This window comes from Mesoplodon bidens, assembly GCF_964165515.1.
Source record: "Mesoplodon bidens genome assembly, chromosome: 16".
NCBI lineage: Eukaryota > Metazoa > Chordata > Mammalia > Artiodactyla > Ziphiidae > Mesoplodon > Mesoplodon bidens.
The window spans coordinates 3467794-3492956 of NC_138173.1; the positions used below are offsets into that span (position 1 = coordinate 3467794).

The window sequence follows — 25163 nt, forward strand, 5'->3', positions numbered from 1 at the left end:
ATATGAATCAGAATTTTTTTCCAAGATTTATGTAGAATGGCATTTAGGGTCCATATCTGGGTCAACTTAAACTGTTTAAGAAACAACTTGAGACCTATTTAGCCTAAGCATGATCCGGCTGTTGAAAATAAGTAATTATCAAATTAGCAATAATCAGTAATTTTTATAAACTCGTTGTTAGTAAAGAAAAATAGGTGAACTTATTTTGTTTATGAATTTTCCAGCAATTATCACCAGCTTTCTGAATTGGTCTAATGACAAATTAGGTAAAGTTAAATATCTGACAAAAAGTTTTTTAGATAATTAGGAGACTAGGAAATGCTATTTTTAATTAAAATGTTTTTTTTTTTTTTTGAATTTCAGAAAACTAGGCTTTGAAAAATAAACCATAAGGGTTAAACTGCAGAATTTTAAGAATCCAGGTTCTGAGGACATCAACAATGGACCGTGTTTTTGATTTATATTCTAGACAGTTAGTATTAACTGTGCATGACAAAAAGCTCAGCCTGGTGAGTGAGAAGGTGGCTTGAGTCAGAAGTCTGGATTCCTTACTAGTTGTTTAATCTTAGGCTGTTTATGTAAACTATTTTCACTTTCTTCATCTGAAAATTGGAAGTATCATAGTTTCTACCTTCTAGGGTTCTTGGAGGATTGTTGAGACAGATTGCTCCAGGACCCTCAGGACTGTCTGGCTCTCAATAAATATTAGTTTTATTGTAATTATTGATGCTAATAAAGTGCTTAAACAGTAACTTCTATTTCTCCAGGAGGGTCATATTAAACATTTTCCCTCTCAAAGTTGCTTCTCTCTGCGAATGTCTTCTCTTTCTCTATGAATTTTATATTTCTCCTTAATCCAAAGCACACAACGTATTCATTCCTTCAAATTTCTCTCTTTCTTTTCAAGTTATTCTTCAAGACACATTACTCTAAAGGACTTCTCCCTCCTCTGAATAGTTTGATTCCCTAAAAAGACTCCAGCTGGAAACACAGTTCTTCAGCTGTGGGATGCCCGAGGAACCCACCCTGGGAGGGCACACATGGCAGGCTCCTGGAGCCTTGAGCATTTTCAACTTCTCTTTGTCATTCTACAAGGACATCAAGTCTCCAAACAAATAGGAATTGTTAACGAGAGCAGATGTAAAAAGCAAGAATGTAAGGCAGCCAGACACTGCGGCCATTTAATCCTGTCCCAATATGTGGGTATATCTACGTTCTGCTCTCATAAAAGTAGTTTAAAATGTAATATTCTCAACGATAAAATCGACAACATATGCAGGGCCATGGATTTCCTACAAACACAGTTCCACAGAGAAGAGCACCGGCATGAAAGCTTGCACCCAGTTCTGATAGATCCAGTTCACTAAGTCGATGAACCGAAACGTGCAGAATGAAGGTACTAAGCTAGCCCTCCACAGGAAATCACAGAGCACAGTGGCCTGGAAAACAACCATGTAAATCATAAATGCATACACTGTAAATGTCAAGGTGTGCCAGACACTGTTACACATGCTCCAGTTTTCACACATTTCCCAGAGGAACACATAGACCATAGCTGTTTTCAGAAAGGTGGATTAGACCCTGAGTCTGGGACTTTCTGGGCTAGCAAACCTAGAGAGGAGACAAGGGTTTCCTCTTTCTCCTGCAGCATTTCACTACAAAACAGCATCAAGACAGAAAATGTATTGGCAGCATGCGTTTCTTTAAATATGCACTTAAAAAACCCAACAACTATACCTTGCAAAGACTCTGTGAAAGAAAACCCACTTGGAGTTTATTCTGCAAAACCTAGTCAGGTGGAACTTCCAGAGCATTGCCTGAGGCGCACAGCACAGTATCTAAGGCAGAAGTGCTCAGATCCACCCCAAACCCCATCATCACATTATCTTCAAATGTCTACTGTCAAAAATTCACGTGATTATCTGATAGAATTGTCTAAATTTTTTCCAAAATTGAAGTATAGTTAATTCACAAGGTTGTGTTAGTTTCAGGTATACAGCACAATAATTCAGATATATATCTGAATATATATATATATATATATATATATACACACACACACACCATATACATACTTTTCATATTCTTTTCCATTATAGAGTTATTATAAAATATTGAGTACAGTTCCCTGTGCTAAACAGTAGGTCCTTGTTGATGATCTATTTTATACATTGTAGTGTGTATTTGTTCATCCCCAACTCCTAATTTATCCCTTCTCCCCTTCCTTTTTGGTAACCATAAGTTTTCTATGTCTGTGGTTCTATTTCTGTTTTGTAAATAAGTTTGTTTGTATCAGTTAAGACATGGAAGCAACCTAAATTTCGATCGACAGAGGAATGGATAAAGAAGATGTGGTACATAGATACAATGGAATATTACTCAGCCATAAAAAAGAATGAAATAATGCCATTTGCAGCCACATGGATGGACCTAGAGATGATCACACTGAGTGAAGTAAGCCCGGCAGAGAAAGACATATCATATGATATCACTTATATGTGGAATCTAAAAAAGAATTAGCTAATTATTAAAAAGAAACATGGAGCATTCTGCACTTGGGTTATTCCTCACTCATGTTCTCGGATGAGCTCAGTTCCTCACTTCCATCATCACGAAAAGAAACCACACACGGGTGTGTGCACAGAGGCAGCGCACCCTCCAAGGAGAAAGCGGAGATTTTCCCACATTACAGAAGAGCGTTTTTGTGTTTTGTTATCAAAATATTAGCTTGAATTGTTTCAGATCGACAATCAGTAGTTTTTCCCTTTCTCAGTTTCTTTGGTGTAGAGACAGAGGCCAAGTGAAATAGGCCTGTTGGCTTATTCCTCACAGTAAAATGAGGATCCGAGGCTTGAAAAGTACAAAACATTCTAATAATTAAAGTTGATCAATCTTAGAAAAAAGTAAAGTAGGGCAACCCTTACCTGAGCTCCTGGATTAGAGAATCCATTGGTGCTATTGACAAAAAGAAAGAAAGAAAAGGAAAATCAGTTTATGATTTTGAAAACTGTATGACAGAAACCTTTTACCGCCTAGAGATAATGACCAATGTATATGATTAGTGCAGACCCCACTCAATTTCCCTCTGGGCCGATTCGTCTTTTCTGGTTCTGGTTCTTTGGAAACAAGAGGACAGGTGACTGTGGCCCAGAACAGACGGTTCCGGATTAGTGCCTCGGGCGACCCTGGGCCTTCGCAGTCACGGATTGGACTTCCAAATACCTGTCTTTAGAGATTCACTGAAAAAGTACAGGACTTGAACTATTTTTTAAATCAATTTTACTGTCTCTAGGAAAAATTTCAAAAGAATCCTGTTTACATTTTTATTGCCGTTAAACCAGCATTTAAATAAAACTGGCAAAGTTTTATTAATAAATACCCTAAGATTCTGTTCCATAAATTTCATTCCTGTAGAAAGAGACGTTTTAGTCACATTAATTTCAACATCCTATTAAAAATAAGATATTTAGAGAAAAAAAGAGCTTTGATTTTTCTGAGATGATGGGAACTAAAGAAGTTCATGTTTATGAACACCTGCCTGCCCCAGGATACGCAGCATCCTGAGAGAGACAACAGGGGGTTTTAAAGATGACTCATGCTGCACGAAAAAAAGTTGTTTCAGTTCTCAAAGAACATTTTGGCTCTATTTAAGGGTGTATATGTATGTGCCAGAAGGATTCAAAGTCCAAAAAGAATGGCAAATTAAAATACTCACATTTTAGAAGTATGATAGAGTTGTGTGCTTTCAGAAGTCAGAATAAGAGATTCAAATAATCCAAATACAGTTCCTAGAATGCTGATGTTTATGGCAGACGTGAGCCTATGCTAAATAATGATAAAACTGTTCTTGTTTTAAAAACATGTATTCCATGGAGAAGTTTGCTGCATAAAAATGTGATATTTCCAAAACTGCATTCCAAATACTAGGATATATGATGCAATTACTTTTAAAGTAACTTAAACAACCTGGAAAATAGAACACTGTAAAACTTCAGTTGGGGTAGAGAAAAGTCCCATATCTTGTACAGCATGATTCTGCATTTTGGTTATCATGGCTAATGATAACGAGAGTTGTATTTTAACTGAAAAAAAAATCATCCTGGAATTTTTTAAAAATGGGGGATTCTGGGGCTTCCCTGGTGGCGCAGTGGTTGAGAGTCCGCCTGCCGATGCAGGGGACACGGGTTCGTGCCCCGGTGTGGGAAGATCCCACATGCCGCAGAGCGGCTGGGCCCGTGAGCCATGGCTGCTGAGCCTGCGCATCCGGAGCCTGTGCTCTGCAAGGGGAGAGGCCACAACAGTGAGAGGCCCGCCTACCGCAAAAAAAAAAAAAAAAAAAAAAAAAAGGGGGATTCTGGACTTTACTGAAACAGGAATTATTTACCTTGACTACACACATAAACAAAGCTAATGAAAGCGTTGAATTTGATTAGATATTTTCAACTGTAAATCTCAGAACGCTTACAAATGACTGCCTGATCACTGTCCGACCCAACCTTTCCTCAGCAAGACCAGTGCGAGGAGGGTCAGGTGGGGAACAGCTGTCCAGCTTCCTTCCAGAGGCCAGGCTGAACCTTCCATTTAGAATGAAGGGTCACACAAATATAGCTAATTATAATAAAAGTTATTTTCCTTAAGGGGTATTATTGCCAGTCAATCCTGTTTTCCAGATGTTTAGATCATCAAGGGCCTGTTTATATTTTAATATTACATTACCATCTGTTGGTTACAAAAAGAGGGGGATAACTGACAAGTTAAACCTTTCAGACGTTACTTCGCAGAGCTGCTGGAAATTCCCAGCAGGGACAGTCCAAAACCAAACATCGTCATTTTACTTGAACTAAGTTTAGACTGGAAGCCACTAAACCGGATAACATAAAAATCAAAACCTGCTTTGGCAATAAACGAACAATTCGGTCTTTTCCCTTGGACATTAAAGTCACGTCAATAATCGGAGGTCTCCGTGAAGTGTTCTTCCCTTGCTGACCGTTATGCTATTTTGCACGATGTTTAAATCTACTCATGATTGCATTTTGTAAAACTTAGCATCCTACATCATTCGGACTATTCTGAGTCTTACTTCTGGTTCATAGTATTTAGCCTCTCAATGCCATGATCCAATGTCCTGGCTTGATTTAAAAATGGAAGCCCTGAGGAAGTTGTAATTCTTCTGACTGCACGTCAGGGTCTGAGCATGGAACGCCCACATTCCATGGTGTGGTGAGCACGGTGTCGTGGAATCTGCTTGTTACTCACCCTTGGTTCCCTTCGCGCGGGTACGCAGCGTTTTATCTTCAGCCTCTGCATCCATCTGTAACGTGAGCACAGAGTCCTGAGGTCACTGCTTTGACATTGATCAAAATACGAACACATGTCACCAGAAGTTCTGAAGGTCATTAGGAAAAGCAGAGTAGCCTTTCACGCTCTCGGACAGCATCTGACTCTGAAGAGACGGAGCTGTGACTGCCTCACAGCCCATGAGCCCTGGAAACACTTCTATAGATGCTGGAACCAGACGGAAGGGACAAGAGGGCAGATGTCCTTGCCCACACGTGTTTGCTAGTGATTCAAACACTTCCAGCATCACAAAGATAGAAAGAGGGATGGTCTGATTAACAGTGATTGTGAAAGAGACAAAACCTCCAAGGCCAAACCAAAAGGTTTCAGATTAATTTACTAAACCAGATTCCTTTGCATTTCTAGAAACGTTCTGCTACATGCCGCTTTCTAAGTTAGGAAAAATAATTCCCACTGTAAAAATCCAACATGAACACAAAACCCTGAAATGCCCTCATTGTAAAATACCACTGGAAATGTTTACGATCAACAACGGCATACATTTACTCCCATAATTCCAGAATAAATGTGGGTTATAACCGTCCAAATCCATAAGGAAAGTACAATTTGAGTGTTGTGTCTGTCACTATCAAATTCCCTAAAACATCATTACTAATGATTTTAAATATAATGAAGCTAATTATCAAAGGGATGCCAAGACATAAAAAGCTTGTTGTTTTTGTCCACATGGAGATAGAGTCTGACCTGACTACACCCAACCATTCCACTAGGATCCTCTAAGCATCTCGTAGTTTAATTCACTTTTGCACCTTATCAGAAGGAATTCTTAAGTAGAAAGAAGTTGTTCTGCTTGTTGAAAATCAGAAGCAGGCAGAAGGCGCTCTCCGCGGCTCATCCTTAAATCCCGACGCCGGCGGGGGTGCGGGGGGACTGCAGTGAGAATGGGAGACGCATCTCTGCTCTCTGAGGCTGAGCTGTGAGGGAAAGCACTGACCTGCCGTAGACGTATAACAGGGGAGCAGGTGTGGCAATGATGGACTTTAATTCCCTTTAATAAACCTTTTATGTGCCACACTTTTACTGCCATTCGACGCCCTCCAAGGTCCTGCACATAATAGGTTCATTACTTTTGATTACTATAGTCTATTGAGACAAACAACTCCAGAACACACTGTATATTACGTTCAGTTAAACCAATATAGACTATTTATCTATTGTGCATTTTTTCACCTGCAACACTACAGACAAAATTAATGACAGCTCTCGTAAGCGAAAACTGTTAAAACCACCAGCACCCTTTTGTCATCATTTCATACTAAACACCACACCAATCGCTGAACTGTTTTTCAAATTAGCCAACAAAAGTGTCCACTGCTTTTTTGAGCAGCCATTGCTTTAGTCTAAATAAAACAGTCCCTTGTTAACAAATATTTTCAAACTACATAAGAGAAAACAATGGGAAAACAGAGGAGATTTTTGTTTTTTCTCCTGTAGATTTCCCTTCTTTTAAAACCACACAGACTTATGACAGATGTGACGCTGCCTGGGATTAACGTGGCTTGGTTTACACAGGATGGTGAGCATTGCGTTGTGAAATCCTTCTCCGTGAGGGTCTCTGCTGCATATCAAGTGGCTCAGTTCACGCAAACTCCCTTCTGTGTGCTAAACGGGTCCCTTGATTAGGAGAAACCAGTAGCTTGAGGGTTAAAATGGTGCAAAAAACCATCAGCTATTTCTGAGGGAGCTCCTCCCGTGGGAGAACATGGCCTCAACCCCGGGTCTGCAGTTACCCTGCGTGCAGGTGCCCTGATAGTGCACCCCCGCCACTCTGGACGTCCCCATCCTCCCCCGCCCCAAAACACAGGTGAAGGTTGAACTCCACGAGTTTCTTTACAGAAACACGGTGTGCAGAGTGCCAGCAGGCATATACAGAAATGTCAGAAAACTGCTGAAACGTAACCTTCTTCATAACGGCTCCAAGACTCGTGCTATTTCACAATTCAGCTATGCGAGGACCTGAGCGGACTGCCACCGCCCTGTGCAGCCACTTCCCCGTTAAAGTCATCGGAAGGGAGGCATAAATATTCATGGGCCTCTGCTTGAAGGGGCCTGGAGTGCCAGCCTCACGCTTGCGTTTTGTGGAGCTATTGTCCTCTTGCTGGTGGAGCACATACATCCCACACAAGCCTTGTAAGAACTGGCAACTCATCCAGGAAGCTCAGTGTTCATTTTAACTTGCGGGCCAGGTTGTAGGTGGGGGATGGATCAGGCCCCAACATACAATCCATCCATTTCACCTCCTCTCTCCGGTTCACACCTGAAGGACCGTAGCTGTTACTAAGTTCAGGGTCTGGTCATGTCTTGCAGCTCGTTGGGAATGAGAACATCAGACACCCAGAGCATATATGTGCTTTTCTTTGGGGGGCAAGAATCATGAGAAAGCTCACTCTCTGGTAGATCTCAGCTTAAAAATAAGCCTTTGTTCTCAAAAACCTTACACATGGGAGCAGGAATCTCTAAATATTCTTTGTATGGATTATTCTCATGGACTTTAATAAATTGCCAATGGGAAGACTTAATTTTTGTAAAATCGAACCTCAGATTCAGTGGGTTACCATGTTCTGGTGATGGTTCATTCAAGGGGAAAGAAGTTCTACCTCATTGCTTGTGCTGAGACCCAGGGGGCGTGCAGCGGGGCAGGGGCATGACCACCCCTTCAAGCTCTCCACGTTACAGAAGAGGCCACGAGTACGTACGATTCAGGACACTGATCTAGCTAACATGGCCTGTATCTTGAAAACTCCACTTCCTGTTGGGAACATGGGGTTTTTTTCTATTGGAAAAGGACACTTGACCATCTTTACTACCAAAGTCCCAAATTCTATCGACAAGCCTGCAACTGATTTTGTGAAACTTAATGAATCATTTCTTTTCCCAAAATGGAACTTTGATTTTCTAAAAAGCTGTCCTTCTCCTCACTTCTTAGGACCTTTATCTCCATACCATTGTTTATGGGTGGGAACAAGACAAGACATTTTCTCACTTTCCTACCATGGGCTCCTCCTGGCTTCGACAATCTACTCAATCGAGATAAAATATTAAAGGCAAGTTTTGCCACTCTTATTTTTCCTGAAACTAAGAAAAGTTCTTTTAACCTACAATTATGGATATGTTATGTATAATACTGATGTAGAAAGGGAAAAAAATTGTTCCTGCTTGCTATCTATTTCATAATAAAGCCATGAAAAAAAATTTTAAAGACTTTCTTCCCCAGTTCTCTGGGGAGAAGAGTTGATACAAGAAGAGGCAAGAGGGAAAGAAACTTATAAAATAAAGAAGGCAAAGAAGCAAAACTTGGGGGAAGGATATGCCGGCACAACCAACGGAGATAAGCAGATAGGCGATGAAGAGGAAAAATGACCACAAAATAAATGTTCATTACTTAGTTGAATTTGGAAAGGCTTCATTTACTATCGTCACATATTTACAGACCTACATACAGGTGTGCACAGTAATTCCCTAGTGACATGGACTTGACCACCTTTTCCTCCTGGTGCTTAGTTAGTTACATCAGGGGTGATCAGGAGATCTCCCTTCTGCATTGCTCCAAGGCACAGATCTGGTGCCTTCTTTTGGGCTGAAGAGGGACCCCTGGAACTGCTGATTTGTGGAAGGGAGAGATTCAAGGAGCAGGACACCAAATTGATAAACTCAATTTTGCTTTCATTCATACAAGCAAATTACGGATATGTGAGGAGATTTAGTTCCCTTTGATTTTATTTTTCACTCAAAGATCCTATTTTAACCTAATGGTTAAACAAACAAAATTATTTGTCAACAAAAACAACCTCCAAGTAAATATTTAATCACTTCTTAAGATTTGGGGAAAACAAATCTCTCGGTAATGCTTACGTTTTATTTCTCCTTTCAACAGAACTCTGGACAGTGACGTCCTCAATATATATTTATAAGCAGTCTTGAGTTTCTTAATATTAGTAGAAAAGCCATGGTGATCATAATGTTTTGAGGACAGTTTCTCAAAATCCTTATACAATTAATTGTCATACTGTTTAGTGACATATAATTTCATGCTGGTAGCTACTTTTAATTTGAGAAGTCCTTCACATACATTCAACTTGCAATAAGTCCCACTTTTAACAAGATTTCATTGTGTTCCTCTCCTGAAAGTTGGGAACTGACAAAGCAGTTCTGTCTGTTGTGCCTCGTGACTCTTGTGAGCTGTGCCTTCAATCTCAGGAAACTCACGGCAACGGTGAGAGCAAGTTAGTTCTGTGCCTGCCCAGAGGAGGTCCAGGGGTCCTCCCCATGAGGTGCACCTTATCCTCAGCGGATGCTTTCTTTACAAAAATCATTTTTTAAGAAACGACAAAGAGAAACTCAGGAAGTTGGAAAAGGCTAAACCCAGAAAATGGAACAGCTAAATGATGCCAGTACCTTGGGATGAAACTTGGCCAGATTGAAGAACAAAGAACCCTACACTGAGTGCCCTTTCTTTGGATGATTCTGGCATTATTTTGTTTTAAACATAGCTTTGGATCAGCCCAAAATGGCAGCAAAAGATGTTTCCCTGTTATACAAGAAAAAGATGGGGAAAATGAGTTGTGATCCTAAAAGATCACTTGACTCATTGATGAGAATACCAAGATTGAATGTTCAAGTATTTTTTTCTCTGTTCTTACCCTTTTATTGTTTTCCTGGTTCTCCTTTCATACATTTATTAATACCTCAGGAAGAGTAATTCAGAAAGTAAACTTCAAAACATTTAAATGAATAAAATCAGGACCTTTGACATCACCCTTGATGACATGTTAATAATTGTCTGAACCTTTTCTGAATGCTTTATCCTAAATGAAATGAAAATTTTCTGAATCCTCTATTTAGGGCACAGGATCCCCGATGTCAGCTCTCTGTTCCTGTCCGTCTCTATTTGTACTGTCTTTGATTCTGCATAAAAAGCTGAAGAATTGAATGATGGTACCGTTCACACCGGTGACCCCTCTCATGTCCCCTGATCCCTCCCAGCTGGGCAGACACCACACCTAATGGAAAAGCAGGTTCGGCGCTCTCTCAGACGAAGCACAGCTGTCTGGAAAGAGCTCTCCCCGAAGGCCAAGGGCACGCACATCCCCAACAGAGGAGCTGCTTTTCAAAGGGACTGTCTAGAGTCCAGTGGAAATGCCCAGCCAAGAAGGAAACCTTGGGCCTGGGAAAGCTTGGGTGGCTTTAGGAGGAGGCTGAGGTGTTTTGATTCTTGCTTCTGATTTCTGAGTTTCTGCGGCTCCTGTGTGTAGACTAACCCTCTAACTTTGCACCACTGGCCACGTGACCATGAACCAAAGCCATACGTCTGTGTCCTTCTGCTTAACGACTCCAGCAAATAGTTCTATTATTCCCTTAGGTGGACAGCGTGTGCCAATGATTTCTATTAGTCGCCGAACCACGGCCTCTGAGTCACAGCTTTGTGATCTAAGGGGGCAATCACCAGCTTGTGTTTTCGGAGACTTAAAAAAATTTTAAATATGCCCTGTTTAAAGATAGCTCAGTGTAAAGAACACCCTAAATGGGCCTTAAAAATTTTTTTTTTCTTGCTGATATTTTGAGAGGCATGTGTTGAAAAATGTTAGAAAACAAGCTCCTTCATACAGGGATAAGTTATTTTAAATAGAATTTTTCCCAAGGACAACCCAATTCCTTACTTTTTAGTGTCTGTAGGAATAAACTCTAGATGTCAGCTATAGTGCTTTTAAAATATCTCACTTATTTGCTCTTAATCCTCAAGTAAAATGATTTCAAATACAAATGAATTAAAATTGGAATTTTAAAACTATTTTAATGCTGAATCTTTCTCTAAGGGCAAACACGTTTAAACAAGTAACACATACCAATCAACGTGCAAAAGGGTTTGTAGGTACGGAGAATTTCACCTGTTTAATATTTTAAAGGATTAAAGTGACCGTACTTCTGACAAAAATCATGATTCTAAATTGGGCGTTAAGAGTAAATTTCTGTCAAAGCAAATGGGCAGAGATAAAGTGCTGTTTCAGAGGAGAGCCTTTATATAAGTGCTTTGATCGGACTCATTTTAGTTCAATATATTCTACTCTCTAATAAAAACGTTGCCTTACCTCTCTCTTTCTCCAGGTAACTTGTACGCTAACTTGGTTTGCCTTCCTCTCTCAGAGTGACTGAATACCTTTGTCTGCTTTAGTGAGAAATCCTGCAATTCATTCTATTAAGATAAAAAGTAAGAGAAGGCATATAAGGTAGAACAAATAAATAGAAGAGCAATAATAAACAGTGAAGTGAACAATAAACAATTACCTATAATTCCGGTGGACTATACTACAAACAGAATGAAAATGTCACACTAACATATCAAAGGGAAAACGATGTGTAGCTTTTTTAAGGTAAGCCAAATTAATTTTTGTTTTTCTTACCAAACAAAAATTGGTAAGAAAATTTTCTTACCAAACAAAAACTGGTAATTTCTCTCTCTCTCTCTCTCTCTCTCTCTCTCTCTCTCTCTCTCTCTCTCTCTCTCTATATATATATATATATATATATATATATATATATATATATATATATATAAAATTTATGTTATGCCTTCAATTTACTAGGAAAATTGGACAATAGGGTTTCTCAGTATCATTACTGTCATTTTTACTTTTAACCACCAGAAGAAAAAGTTCAGACACGGTCTGGCACGTGCTATACTCAAAAAGTCACAAAAGACAAGATTCCAAAGGCATCCGTATTTAGGGTGCTCTTGAATGAGGCTGTCTTAAGAGGCTATTAACGCTTTTGGCCAATGTTTTAACCTGCTTCCTGTGGAAACAATTTGCACGTGGCTTCCTTGCTTTCACAGGCCTGTGTCACCTCTATTTGGTCCCAGGGATGGAACAGAATCTGTCTTCAGTCCATTTGGCCCTTGAGAGAATACTCTGAAACTCAGTGTAATACACTCAGCCTGATAAGAGAGTGGCTAGTGATACAAACACTATACGTACACTATGTATATTAATGCACATTTGCAATGGTTCACCCGTCAGTTCTGACATACTAGAACCCAAGTCACCAACCTTCCTGGCAGGAGATTTCTCTCGTCCGTGTTTTACCCTTTGCAGTAGGTTGGCGTGCCCAGCTTTTTAACCATGGATTTCTGTGTTACTTGAAAGCTTTGACCGGACATTAAGCAGATGCTTCTTCAACTCAACTCAGCAACTCTAGTTCCTGGGGAGTAATGGGGATAAAACCCTCAAGAGATAGAGCAGATTATCGCACAGGATGTAAGGATTGAAAAGTAGCGGAGGACTCGGGAGTTCTTAGCTGGTTTGACTGCAACTAAAAAAAAAAAAAAAAAGCTTTCTCTACAAATGTGTTTGGCTTCTTCTTCACCCTCGGTCCACCTGCCTGTGCCCTTTGTTTGCCACACTCTAACCTAAGACAAAAGATCCCGGAAAACACTGGTGGGCAGAGCTCTTTCCAAATCCTGAAAGTAATGGCTTTTTGTCTACACCCTATCGTGTTGTGTGTTTATTAGCAATACATTTTCCATTTATTTTCTCCAAGATTGCCAATAAAGAACTGAAGCACATAAGGGAGTAGCTGTAAACCCTCTGAGTTCCCCTAATGTCAAACTCATTAGCATCCGAATAAGCACACAGCAGCACATCATCTGCACAATTGCAATTTTTTACTACTTTTAATAGCGTTTCTCAAAGGGCTCATTTTCAACTTTCTTCAGTGGTTAGTTGGTTCTCAGGGGAAAAGGAGCTTCCTGACGCTCGCGGCTTCCACTCAACAACCCGGCCGTTTGCTGTCAGATGCATCAGCCCTCTGCCCTAACCCCATCTGCTGTCTCTCCCCTCCCCGGGGATGACAGTTAGGGCAGCACAGCTGAGATCCACGTGGAGCCCTGCACAGAGGGCGCCGACAACATATACGTTTAGAAATATGATTTGACACAGATGGGCTGGGAAGTCCAAGGGCACCAAAACACGGACGGGAAGGAGGGGCCCGCGGACGCTCGCCGTTCCAGGCGCCCATCATTCGTAACCACACCCAACGCCTTTTGGAAACACACCCTTGGCTGATACCAAAAGGAATCTTCCACTGCAATCGGTTCCCTCCATTCCCTGCTTGTGTCCTGTTACTATATCAAAGAGATACCTTAAAAAACCCATTTTTTATTCATTGCCATCTTTAATTTCTTTGATGACCTTAAACCATGTTGTAAAACTTAAGGACTACCTAAAATGTTCATAGGAGATACACATTTTGGAAGACAGTTAACCTAAGACTTGGAATCTTGACCAAGCTCCCCCAACTTGGAACTGAGTTAGTTCTATCCCCTGCCTACCAGGATGGACACTTTTTATTGAAGCCCATCTCTTCATGAAACAGCAATCTTAAAAGGTAAAACTATATGACACCCAAGATGTTGGGAATGGGCTACACAGTCCTTCAGTGTGTGCTCTAAGTAAGACATGGCTTCCCTTGTTAAATGGGGTCATCACAGAGTTCTCCATCTGTCTGCTCTGCCACATGCCAACAACAGTGGATGGAGTCCTAAATTTACAGCCGCTTCAGGGGTAAGTACTTGCTTCAGAAAAAGACGGTTCTTTAAACCTATAATATAATGTAATGAATCTGCAGTGTTATTTTTAAAAAAGAGTATATCAGATTATATTTTATTGGTGGTGGTGGTGGGGTGACCTAAAGTGATAGGATGCAACCGTCAATTGTGTCCTTAAAGCAGAGAACCATAGATCTACTTATGATTCAAAGAAAACTCTATATTAAAAAAAATCCTCCAAACTAAGCTTGAAGTGAAAAATTTGGTGAAAGGGCAAGTAAATTGAATATGAAATGTCATAGCACTGGTAGCCCTGTGATATAACTACTATTTGGGGAATTTGCTTACCAATAGAACCAGTTGGGATGCAAAATGCATGGCAGGCTCCTCTCAGAAGCTTGGGATGCTAATTCAAGCTCCAAACACCACTCTCAGATTTAGTTTCCTGCCAAGTAAAATGAAAACAGGAGAATGCCAGCATGTTAACCTCAGCACTGCTGACCCTTGGGGTCCTGTCTCCTAACCTCTCACACTTTTAACCTCTCAGTCACTAACTTCGGGATCTTCACCAATGGTTCATTAGTTGAAATGATGAAAAAGGGGGATTATTCTTGCTTGTTTTTTTCTTTTAATGGGAAGGCAAGTCCTTTATAGTTCTAAGTTTCCAGCATTATTTTTACATGAATCACCATGATAATTTTAGTGAGAGTCAAATTTCATATAAATCTGCCTGGACAGACAATCAAATTCTTTGTCTTTCCATTTGCCATGTTGTGCCATTAAATTTCTAATGAAAATTTAAACCCCTTATTTTGATGTTTCTAGTCAATGAGCTATAGAATTGCCTTTCCTATCATAGCAAGAGATTATAAATTTAGAAATTGATGCACACAATTTACGTTAGCCTACTGCCACTTTATATTTATGCCGTCAAAGATGACTTTCTTCTTCGTAGCTTTCCAGGTTGATATTGGGGGGTTAGGCTTCATTGGCTGGGGCAAATGAAGAGAAGTGGTGAGTTTCTTTTAAGTTATTTGAGGCAAAGAAATACACTGTTGATTGGCCACAAGCTTTACTTTGACCATCAGCCCAGAATTAGGGTCCTGGTCAATGTGGGAGGAGAAAGAAGAACTTCATCAGAACTGGAGCAGCTCCACGAGAAAAACAGCTCCCACTGCAAAGTGGGGTGGTGGTATCACTTACTTTTAGGGGGTATGTTTTGGATTTTAAGTCGTTGCATTTTCAACAAGACTAATTCTTTGATATCAGCAACCAAATTGCTTTTCATGATCCATTCTGAACGTTTTTTGCTTCCCCAAGTGATCACTGAACTTCAAATACAAACAAAACTTTTTGTTATGCAGTAGAGTTTGTTATTTTACAAGAAGAGGAGAAATAAGATTTGTCAATGTACAAAATTTCCATTGACGGATTTAATTGATTTTCACTGGTTTGCCTGGCTTTTTGAAATCTCTGCCCTGTGGAGTCTTTCAAGGAATTTGAAGTACAAGGAATGCTATGGCAACCCTGATCTTCTCTAGAAAATGTATTTTTTTGCTTTGAAAATTGCTGTAGTCATACAGAGCATCAAAATAACTTCTGGTTTCCACTGAGATGGTAAGAAGTCATCTGATCCTTGTACTAGCAGGCATTATGTTATTTGTGTTTGTCCTTCCATCACCTGTAAAAATAAAACACAGGCCTCTTCTCCTTAAACTCTGAAGCAAAGCCAATAACTTGTGCAAGACCCCTATTTTTTCCCTGCAAGAGGATTTAACTTTCACCTGATTTAAGTAACAAAATAGCCCTCAGAGCTACTTAAAGCCTTGCTGAAATTAACATAGCTGAATTCAGATGCCATTCACGACTGATAATTCCAACACCTTGTGGGGAAAAAAAGTTGCATGCTGTAAACATTATAAACATATTCAAATAAGCTTAACACAATCTGCCATGCTTATTTCTGCCTAGATCATGGACCAGCGAAATGGTTAATGCAAATGGATTTATAATTTGCTTTGGGGGGCCAGTTTCTTCTCCTTATTTATTAGCCCAGCTGATGGGGCAGATTTGATGAGGCACTTCTGGAATAATTGAGTCATCACACAAAGAAGGCTGCTAGCATTCAGAGTGGTTTTATCAGCAGCAAGCAGGCCTGATTACTGACAATTACACTCTGATCCAGTGATGGAGGAGAAAGAGCCAACGAGTGGGAAATGTCCGTGTTTCTATCCAGGAATAATTTCTACATTCATTTTACATGCTAAGTGTTTCCTATCTCTGCATAATAAACTGTAAACAGGAATCGATGGCACAATGTCCCTTAATATTTCCTGGTAATGAAGACACAAATGTACAGTGAGTGCTGATAAATATAGATGAAACATAAGCTATTCTCCTAGTGTGTATTGTTACCTTTAAAACAAATGCATCTTTCTGGTAAAAGCATAATCAGAGCTAATGCAAAAAAACGACAGAAGATTGAAACTGTCCTTGTAACTACATAGAAACTTTGGAAAAGTCCTCTTAATCACCGCTGCTTCAAAGGCTCACGGGCTGAAGGTGGGACAGTAGGAACCACGTCATTCTGCTTCTCCACAGTCAACGGTGAAGAACTCCTTGGGTTACACACATCAGAGGACACGGCGACAGTGACTGTCTTTAGCAAGCAGAGCCCATCTCAGTGAAGCTGGCACGAGGGGGTTTTCGCCAGCGTGGCTTTCCCTTTCCCCTTCATCAGGCCTTTCGACAGAATGGTGATCGTGGATAACCAAGTTAGACCTGAGATGGCAGGATGTGCCTTGGAGAGCAAGGCAGTGGTCTCTCCTGCGTGGCTTTTTTTTTTTTTTTTTCTTTTTGCGGTATGCGGGCCTCTCACTGTTGTGGCCTCTCCCGTTGCGGAGCACAGGCTCCGGATGCGCAGGCCCAGCGGCCATGGCTCACGGGCCCAGCCGCTCCGCGGCATATGGGATCCTCCCAGACCGGGGCACGAACCCGTATCCCCTGCATCGGCAGGCGGACTCTCAACCACTGCGCCACCAGGGAGGCCCTCCTGCGTGGCTTTTTAACCACTTGTTTATGACATGGTTCTTAACAAAACACTATGAGCAAAAATGCATCTCACAGGGATCATCTCATTAAACTAGCTTTCCCTCTGACTCAGAACCTAGTTGGAAATGCCCAGGGAAAGGGAATGTGCAGATTTCTTAGCGTGCTTCTATAGATTTTAGTGGGAAAACTTTATTTCCTGTAATATCAAGTTTCCGCTTTTAAAAAAGCCAATCAGGTGTAAAGCCCTGTGCAATGAGCCTGCTTGGGTCTGTTTGCTTAATCTTTTCTCTAAAGCCCCTTCCTGGCTTCCAAAGAAATAAAAGTTATCCTCTGTTCTCCTGTGGTAACTATGGAAACTCTGTTTTATCAAACTAACCACTTAACTTCAAGCCTTGTGCTGCAAGTAAATGTGCTATTTTGAGTAAATCTATACTAAACAACCCTATAATGTCAAAACATTTTTAATAAAGTTCAAAGAGCACTTGTTGATTCAAAAATGAGGTTTTTTATTATGTAAAGGGAATTTTCTTTATTTAAGCTGTTTTATTATATAGATTGTTATACAATATGCTTGATATCCTAAGACATTTTCTATTTTCCTTGCCCGTTTTTAAGAGGTTTTTTAGAATTTTTTTTCAACAAGCGTGCTGCTTTTCCCAACAGGAACTGTTCGTTTTGCATTAAAATCTTCACCATATTCTGTAAAATTGAATTAAGATAAAAGAATAGAGTCATTTATCTTTATTGTCTGACTAGGAAGTATGGGATGGGAGAATCTAACGAAATTTACAAAGAAATGACCTGATTCTCAAACACTGAAGCCAATGGGCACTGGATTTTTGCAGAATGATTTTTGGATTTTGTTCTCATTACAGTGTTTAATTTAATATGGATTCTGTTAATATAAGTCTCTTTGTCCTAAACACTTTACTTATTATTGGGTCAATACACATTTATTGATAACTGATCTAGGGAACTCCATGTTAGTCTCGGGCATCAAAAGATATAGAAAGCACAGCTCCTGTCCTCATGGTACAAACCAGAAACCTGAGGATTCCAGTAGGATGTGGATTGCTTCCATGTCCTGGCTATTGTAAACGGTGCTGCAGTGAACATTGGGGTGCATGTATCCTTTCGGGACATGTTTTTCTCCAGATACATGCCCAGAAGTGGGATTTCAGGGTCATATGGTAGCTCTATTTTTAGTTTTTTAAGGAACTTCCATGCTCTTCTCCATAGTGGCTGCACCAGTTGACATTCCCACCAACAGCGTAGGAGGGTTCCCTTTTCTCCACACCCTCTCCAGGATTTATTGTTTGTAGACTTTTGGATGATGGCCATTCTGACTGGTGCGAACTGATACCTCATTGTAGTTTTGATTTGCATTTCTCTAATAATAAGGATCTACTGTATAGCACCGGGAACTCTGCTCAATGTTATGTGGCAGCCTTGGGAGAGAATGGGTACATGTATATGTAGCTGAGTCCTTTGCTGTGCACCTGAAACTACCACAACATTGTTAATTGGCTATACTCCAATATAAAATAAGAAGCTAAAAAAAAACCCTAAATTCTCAAGTAAATAAAAAAAGGAAAGTATGATCCCGGAAGAGGCAGACGCAGCGAGGGGGGTGCAGCCTGGACACGCTTCCAGAAACGATGACGCCTGAAGAATCATCCCGAGATTCAGAGACTTTGGCTAAAATACATAAACATCCCTAAAGACCAGTTGAAAAAAATACAAACAGTTGGCTTGGTGAAACAATGTACTAAAGCCATATTTTTGTATAGTTACACGAGGGTCCAAGGAGACCAGCTGGTCAAATGACAGAGCTAAAATTCAATGTTTAGAATGTGTTGATGTTATTTGTAACTTCCAAAGGAACTTTTCCCTTCAGTATCAGAGCTGAAAAATCTGTCTGTTGAAATGCAATTTGTCATCCACGCGGTGCTGCAAGCGGCCGCATCTCACAGAATTCTGTGTCCCAGTCCTGTTCTGATGGAACCTCCACCTGGATTCATAGGTGCTGCCTGACGCCACGCTGACTCAAGGTCACTTTATCGTCCCGGCGCCAGTAAAGCTCACAGATGTGAGGGGCTGTGTAGTGTTGACCTTTCATTGCAACATGATGCTGTGGCCAAAGTAGGTGCTCAATATGTTATTACTGAATTCAATTAAAATAAGCCAAAGATAATACTCTTCAGATGCTTGAGATATTATCCTATTAATTGTATTCAAAACATAACTTCCCAGCACAACATCTGGAACTTATAGATTTTGTCTGTTTGATTGCAATGCCAGGTAAGCAGAATTTACGATGTTGTCTTCAATGTTGTCTTCCCTTGTGTTAAAAAGTCAGCTCCCAAAACACAAAGGGGAGCAAGCATAGACTGTAACAGATTTTATGGTCAGATTTCTTCCCCAGTGTCTACTTTCATCTAATTTGCATGAAAAATGACAGTATGTGATTTAAATCAGTCCCTTTGTGGGGATAAAAGCCAAAGGTAAAATAGAAATATTATTCTTATTTTTCCAAATTTGGCAAGAAAACCATTTAGGAAGACCTCCAACTCACTTAAACTCCATCCAGTTTCCAGGTTCTGTATCTCACTTTTCTTACTCAAAATTTGTCAGTATGGCCAGTGTCCTAACTACAATGCATTTACATTTTATTTTAAACAATGTATGTCCATATACTCCAAATTGATGACTTTTCTATTGGAGATAAAAATGGAACCACAAGGGAAGACAAGTCATCCATTATTTTTTATCAAGATAGTAAAATGATATGGTATTTTCTAAATAAGTTGAGCTCACCTTGACTGAACTCTCACCCCGTGAAAGACACTCTTATGAGCACCATCATGCACTCTTTTCCTGTCATCATCCTGTGCCTATAGGGAGACTCTATCCATTTCACAATGAAGAAAGGGAACAAAGTCAGCGTCCCCACGCTAGCACCAGGCTCTGTGTGACAGCCCTGTGGTTCTAGGCACCAGGCTCCGCGTACACTGCAACGGTCAGATCAATTTTCTCTCTGCATCAGAGAGGTCGCCTTTCCCATGGACATTCCATTCCTCTCACCCAAGCACAGTGAAACACAGATGTACTCACCACCCCAATAAAGCAGGTACTCCTTTGTACCTTGGAGGATACAGGCATCATGTTTACAAAAATATCACATGGAGAACATTTTTGGTGTGGGCAGGGGTGTTGCAATGCAGAAGACAGAAATCTCAGATTTAGTGATAACCATCATTACAATCTACAGATTCCAATTCCTAAAAACGACTTATCAGTCTTGGCCTCTCAAGAAATTTTTCTTCTCTTCATCCAAACACAAGAAATTCTTCATAGGACTTATACTGTCAGCTGTAAAATACGTCCCATCTATAGGCTGGCTTATCTTCTCTATTAGTTTCCTGTTGCTGCTGTAACAAAAGTCCTCAAACTGTGTGGCTTAAAACAGAACAAATAAGTCAGTATCTTACAGCTCTGGGGGTCCAGAGTCTGGGACGGTCTCACCAGCCTGAACTCAAGTCAGGCTGAGCTCCTTGCTGGAGGCTGCAGGTCAGAATTCCTTACTGTCATAGGACTGAGGTCCCTGTTTTTTTCAGTGGCCGTTCTCAGCATCTCAAAGCCACTGCATTCTGGGGCCCAAGATCCCTTCCTCCTTCTTCAAATGGTTGGTGGAACGGAGTCCTTCTCGGGCTGCATCTGCATGACTCATTCATCTGCTTCTCTCTTAAAGTCGCTGGGATTAGTTGGGCCCACCTGGATAATCCAGGAGAATCTCCTCATCTCTGGACTCGCAATTTAATCACACTCCCTTTGCACGTAAGGTAACGTATTCATAGGTTTCAGGAATTAAGACATAGATGCTTTGTGGGGGGGCGCCGTTATGCTACCCACCACATTCTTCAGCCACATATGTAAATCCTGACTGTGTTAAAGTATTAATACTCCTCATATGAGACAAGTGAAGTCATAAATCAAGATGAACAGGTGTACACAGTTCTCAAAAAAAATACACAATTGTAACTCAAATGACCAGGATGAAACCAACATTAACAAAACCAGGCATCTTTGGTTGTCCCCTAAAACCAAGTTCTTAAATTCTCAAGTTTTTGAAGGCCATTGAAAAGTTAGGGATACTTCTCTTTTGGGGGGGAAAGTTTATTTCTAAATAGTCTTCACTTACCTTCCCTAGCGTCCACTGGATTTGAACTGGAGAGTTTCCATTGCTACTGACGAGAAGCATCATCAGAGGGAAAATGGAAAGAAAAAGAAAAACTTAATTAAATGGTAATTATCTACAGCTTATTAACTGTATAAAACAATCTTTTCAAGTAATTTACATACTGACTATGGGAGAACGGATCAGGGCACAAACCAATCTTCAATAGTTCAATAATATTCATTTGAAAGAACTCCCCCCTCAACAAGAAAAACAGGTGTCTACTGTGATCAGAAAATGCTTTTTAGATTTGAGTCCTTTTGTCTACAAGTACATTTGAGAACCTTTTCTGGGGACACACCTGAGAGTGAAAGTGAATTATCAATGACAGTCTTTTTTTTTTTCTTTAAAAAAAAAAAAAAGAATCAGTGGTTTAACACTAATTTCTAATCAGATCCTACAGAAAGGAACAGCCCGCACGGCAGCTGTACTTTTCCCAGGGTTAATTACCTTTCACTGCTCTCTGCTAATGAGTCAGCTGTCCCTGTCAGAGCACAGCCCTGCTTCATCTGGAGGCCTCGCTGTGGACAAACAGCTAGTGACAGTCCTATTTACATATGGGGGTGTTTGTTGTGCAAAAGATTTCCAAAGCCTTTTTTAAAAAAAAGATCCCTTAATTTTCATGTGTTTCCATGCTAAAAATATTCTTAGGAATAAGATTTTACTTGGTCAACTATTCTTTTCTGCCCAGGCCACTGGCTTCACCACAAGAAGATGGAAAATGCCGAGTCCTGGAAGCAGGCAAACTTCACGGCCTCCACAGAAAGCTTTGTCTTACTGATTCCTCAGCATCGTAACAATGACCCTGTAGGGATGAGGCAGGACTCGAAAGTTTGCAACCTCCTTCCCTGGTAAAAAGACTTTCTAAAAAGATGCATTCCAGAAAATTAAATTCGAGGGTAGAAAATAAGATAGAAAGACACAAACACATCTTGGATTTATTTGTACATGAAAAGTGAATTAGAAAATTGAGTTTTCAAAAAAAGTTAGACTTGAAAACTATGCTTTCTCTTAAAATGTCTAGGTCATTGTGGGATATATTGATATATATGTGTGTATGAGTATATATGTGTGTGTGTATATATGCACACATATGATTTATTATCCAGTTAATAACTCTGCTACTCATATCATGGTTCTGCTCTCCATCTCACAATGTAGACAGGGTGCCTTTACATATTTTTGAACATTGTAGCCAAGAGGTTTACCCATCTCTTCCCCCTTTTTATTCCAGAGGGAACTGAGAGGGATCCACAAACAGTAAAGTATCCCCTGATCCTGCTCAACAAAAATGTGTGTAGTTTGCCAAAAAGATAGATGGTCAGAATTTCATTTATTTAATTGCAAAATGAAGACAAACAAGGATGGAGTTATAGATAGAGGAATACTATGTAAGTGTTTTTTGTTCTGACAAGGGATAGAAAAACTGAAAAATGGAATGAAATCACTGGTACGAAGTGGTATAAATAATAACTGGGATTCAAAGTATATCATTTAAAATATACAAACCAGATAGTAAAAGATTATATTTTTTACTAAAGGAGAGAAATAAAGAAGAAAACAGAAGTATTGATATATTGATGTAAGGTAAACATTAGGATAAAATTAACAACTTCTACCCAAAGAAATTAAAAAATAGAAATCACAATATAAAAAGCTAGGGAACATTTAATGGGTAATACTGCCTTGAAAATAATTAAGGTTTAAAGGTAATATTTCGTAGTGGTTTTGTATTTTGTTGGCTGAATGACCTATTCACTACTTTGTAAAATAAGCAAAACACATGAACTCTTTTCTTTTTTCATGCTGTTATCTGTAAACATTTCTTTCTGTACTCTCAGGGTTATTCCCACAGTTCCCTAATATAAATAAGTTGAATTAGGGTGTTTGAATATATTTTGGGCAGTGAAAAAAAAGCATCCACTGATCCCACTTTGATAGCCTCCCAAATGCCCCTGAATGGCAGGTACCCTCCCCTGTAGGTTTCCTGCTCTAACCCTTAGGTCAGTGGCTTTCAGGTTCTAATATGCATCAGGGTCACCTGGGTGTCTTGTTAAAGTGCATCCTGATTCCGACACCCCGAGGTCCTGTAATCCTAATGAGGGTCCAGGGGCTCCTGTTGCTCCACAGGCCACACTTTGAGCAGCAAAGTGTCAGAGCAGTGGTTCTCAAACATGAGCCAGCACCAGAGTCACCTGCAGGGTCGTCTGGAGAGGGCCTGAGAGTGTACCTCTTCAACATGTTCCCAGGTGATGCAGGTGCTGATGGTCCGGGGACCACACTTTGAGAACTGTTGCCTTAGAGAGTCACTAATACAGGTTTTGAAGAACTCCAATCCCAAAGGCTAAATCCCCTGCATCCACATGGAACAGAGGCACTTCCCCACTCTATTCTAGAGCTATGTATTTGCTCTGCATTCAATAGTTTATGAGAGAAAAGAACAGATAAAAAGTGAATGTTCTGGCCCATCACTGGAGTGCATTCTGAGAACCACATTATAGCTTTATTGAACTTGATCTTCCCTTCAGTTGAAGCCATTCATGTTGAGAAAGGACAGCAATTATGTACTTCTTCATCACAGGTGCCATTATCAACTGTAAGCTCACAAATTACAGATCTAAGACTGCACAGCATTTAAACTGGCCCAAAGCAAATAAAATAAGAGGATGAATTAATTAAAAATATCATAAAAATGGATTTCCATGTCAAGCAATGATGCATATTTCCTTGAGACGTTCAATGTTTTTCCAGCCCTAGTAAATTCTGACTTATTTCTAAATGGCACAGCAAGTTTCTCATAGACGCTATGTGAAGCGTTCTGATTGCTGCCGTTTTGAAGAACACATTATCCTGAAAACTTCTCGAAGGATGAAAACACCTTTTAGTCTAATACTAAAAATAAATTTGCATCACTGTCCTGGTAAATACCTCAGTGGCAAAGCTCTTACAAGGTCATTTTTCAACATTGTTCATTGGAATACATATTTTATTTTATTTTTTTTTTTAATTTTTTTTTTTTTTTGCGGTATGTGGGCCTCTCATTGTTGTGGCCTCTCCCGTTGCGAAGCACAGGCTCCGGACGCGCAGGCTCAGCAGCCATGGCTCACGGGCCCAGCCGCTCCGCGGCATGCGGGATCCTCCCAGACCGGGGCACGAACCCGTGTCCCCTGCATCGGCAGGCGGACTCTCAACCACTGCGCCACCAGGGAAGCCCTGGAATACATATTTTAGAACTAGGAGAGTACAAGCAGTTGGTAGTAAAATAAATTGTAGAAGGAAACACTGCTGAAGAGTGTTTTAGTAACGAGATGGAGGGTGATTCTCCAAACAGAAAATGACTCACGGAGCAGAAGTTAGGTGCTTTCGCAGTGATGTGCTCAGGCCAGGAAAAACTATTTAGTGTCCTGAAACATGAACTTATTAAACAACACTCCAGTAAAGTTGGGAGAACATGGCTCAATATAAGAAATAGCAGTAAGCAAATGAGAACAGTTTTTTCAAATTCTTTTTCAAATTCTTTTCCCATTTAGGTTATTTCAGAGTATCAGGCAGAGTTCCCTGTGCGATACAGTAGGTCCTTGTTGGTTATCTGTTTTAAAAATAGCAGTGTGGGGGCTTCCCTGGTGGCGCAGTGGTTGAGAGTCCGCCTGCCGATGCAGGGGACACGGGTTCGTGCCCCGGTCTGGGAAGATCCCACATGCCGCGGAGCGGCTGGGCCCGTGAGCCATGGCCGCTGAGCCTGCGCGTCCGGAGCCTGTGCTCCGCAACGGGAGAGGCCACAACAGTGAGAGGCCCGCATACCTCAAAAAAAAAAAAAAAAAATAGCAGTGTGTACATGTCAATCCCAAACTCCCAATCTATCCCTGCCCCCAACCCTTCCCCCCCGGTAACCAGAAGTTTGTTCACAAATGAGAACAATTTTAAAGGAATCAATGCCCCTTCTGAATTCTCACCGCCTCTTATGTCTTGCTACCCCAC

The 25163-nt window shown here is 40.5% G+C and overlaps 1 protein-coding gene across 1 annotated transcript in view; it reads right to left on the minus strand.

Moving 5' to 3' along the window:
- Nucleotides 1–21187, minus strand: part of ST18 (ST18 C2H2C-type zinc finger transcription factor) — a gene marked incomplete at its 3' end in the record, with an annotated part of 104833 nt that extends 83646 nt beyond the window's left edge. The window contains exons 1-3 of the mRNA XM_081258791.1: nucleotides 21150–21187; nucleotides 5257–5311; nucleotides 2925–2955 (exon numbers count right to left, since the gene is read on the minus strand). Of these exons, the coding sequence (XP_081114917.1) occupies nucleotides 2925–2955; nucleotides 5257–5311 (86 nt within the window). The 5' untranslated portion in view covers nucleotides 21150–21187. The remainder of the gene's footprint in view (nucleotides 1–2924; nucleotides 2956–5256; nucleotides 5312–21149) is intronic.
- Nucleotides 21188–25163: the final 3976 nt, after the last annotated feature.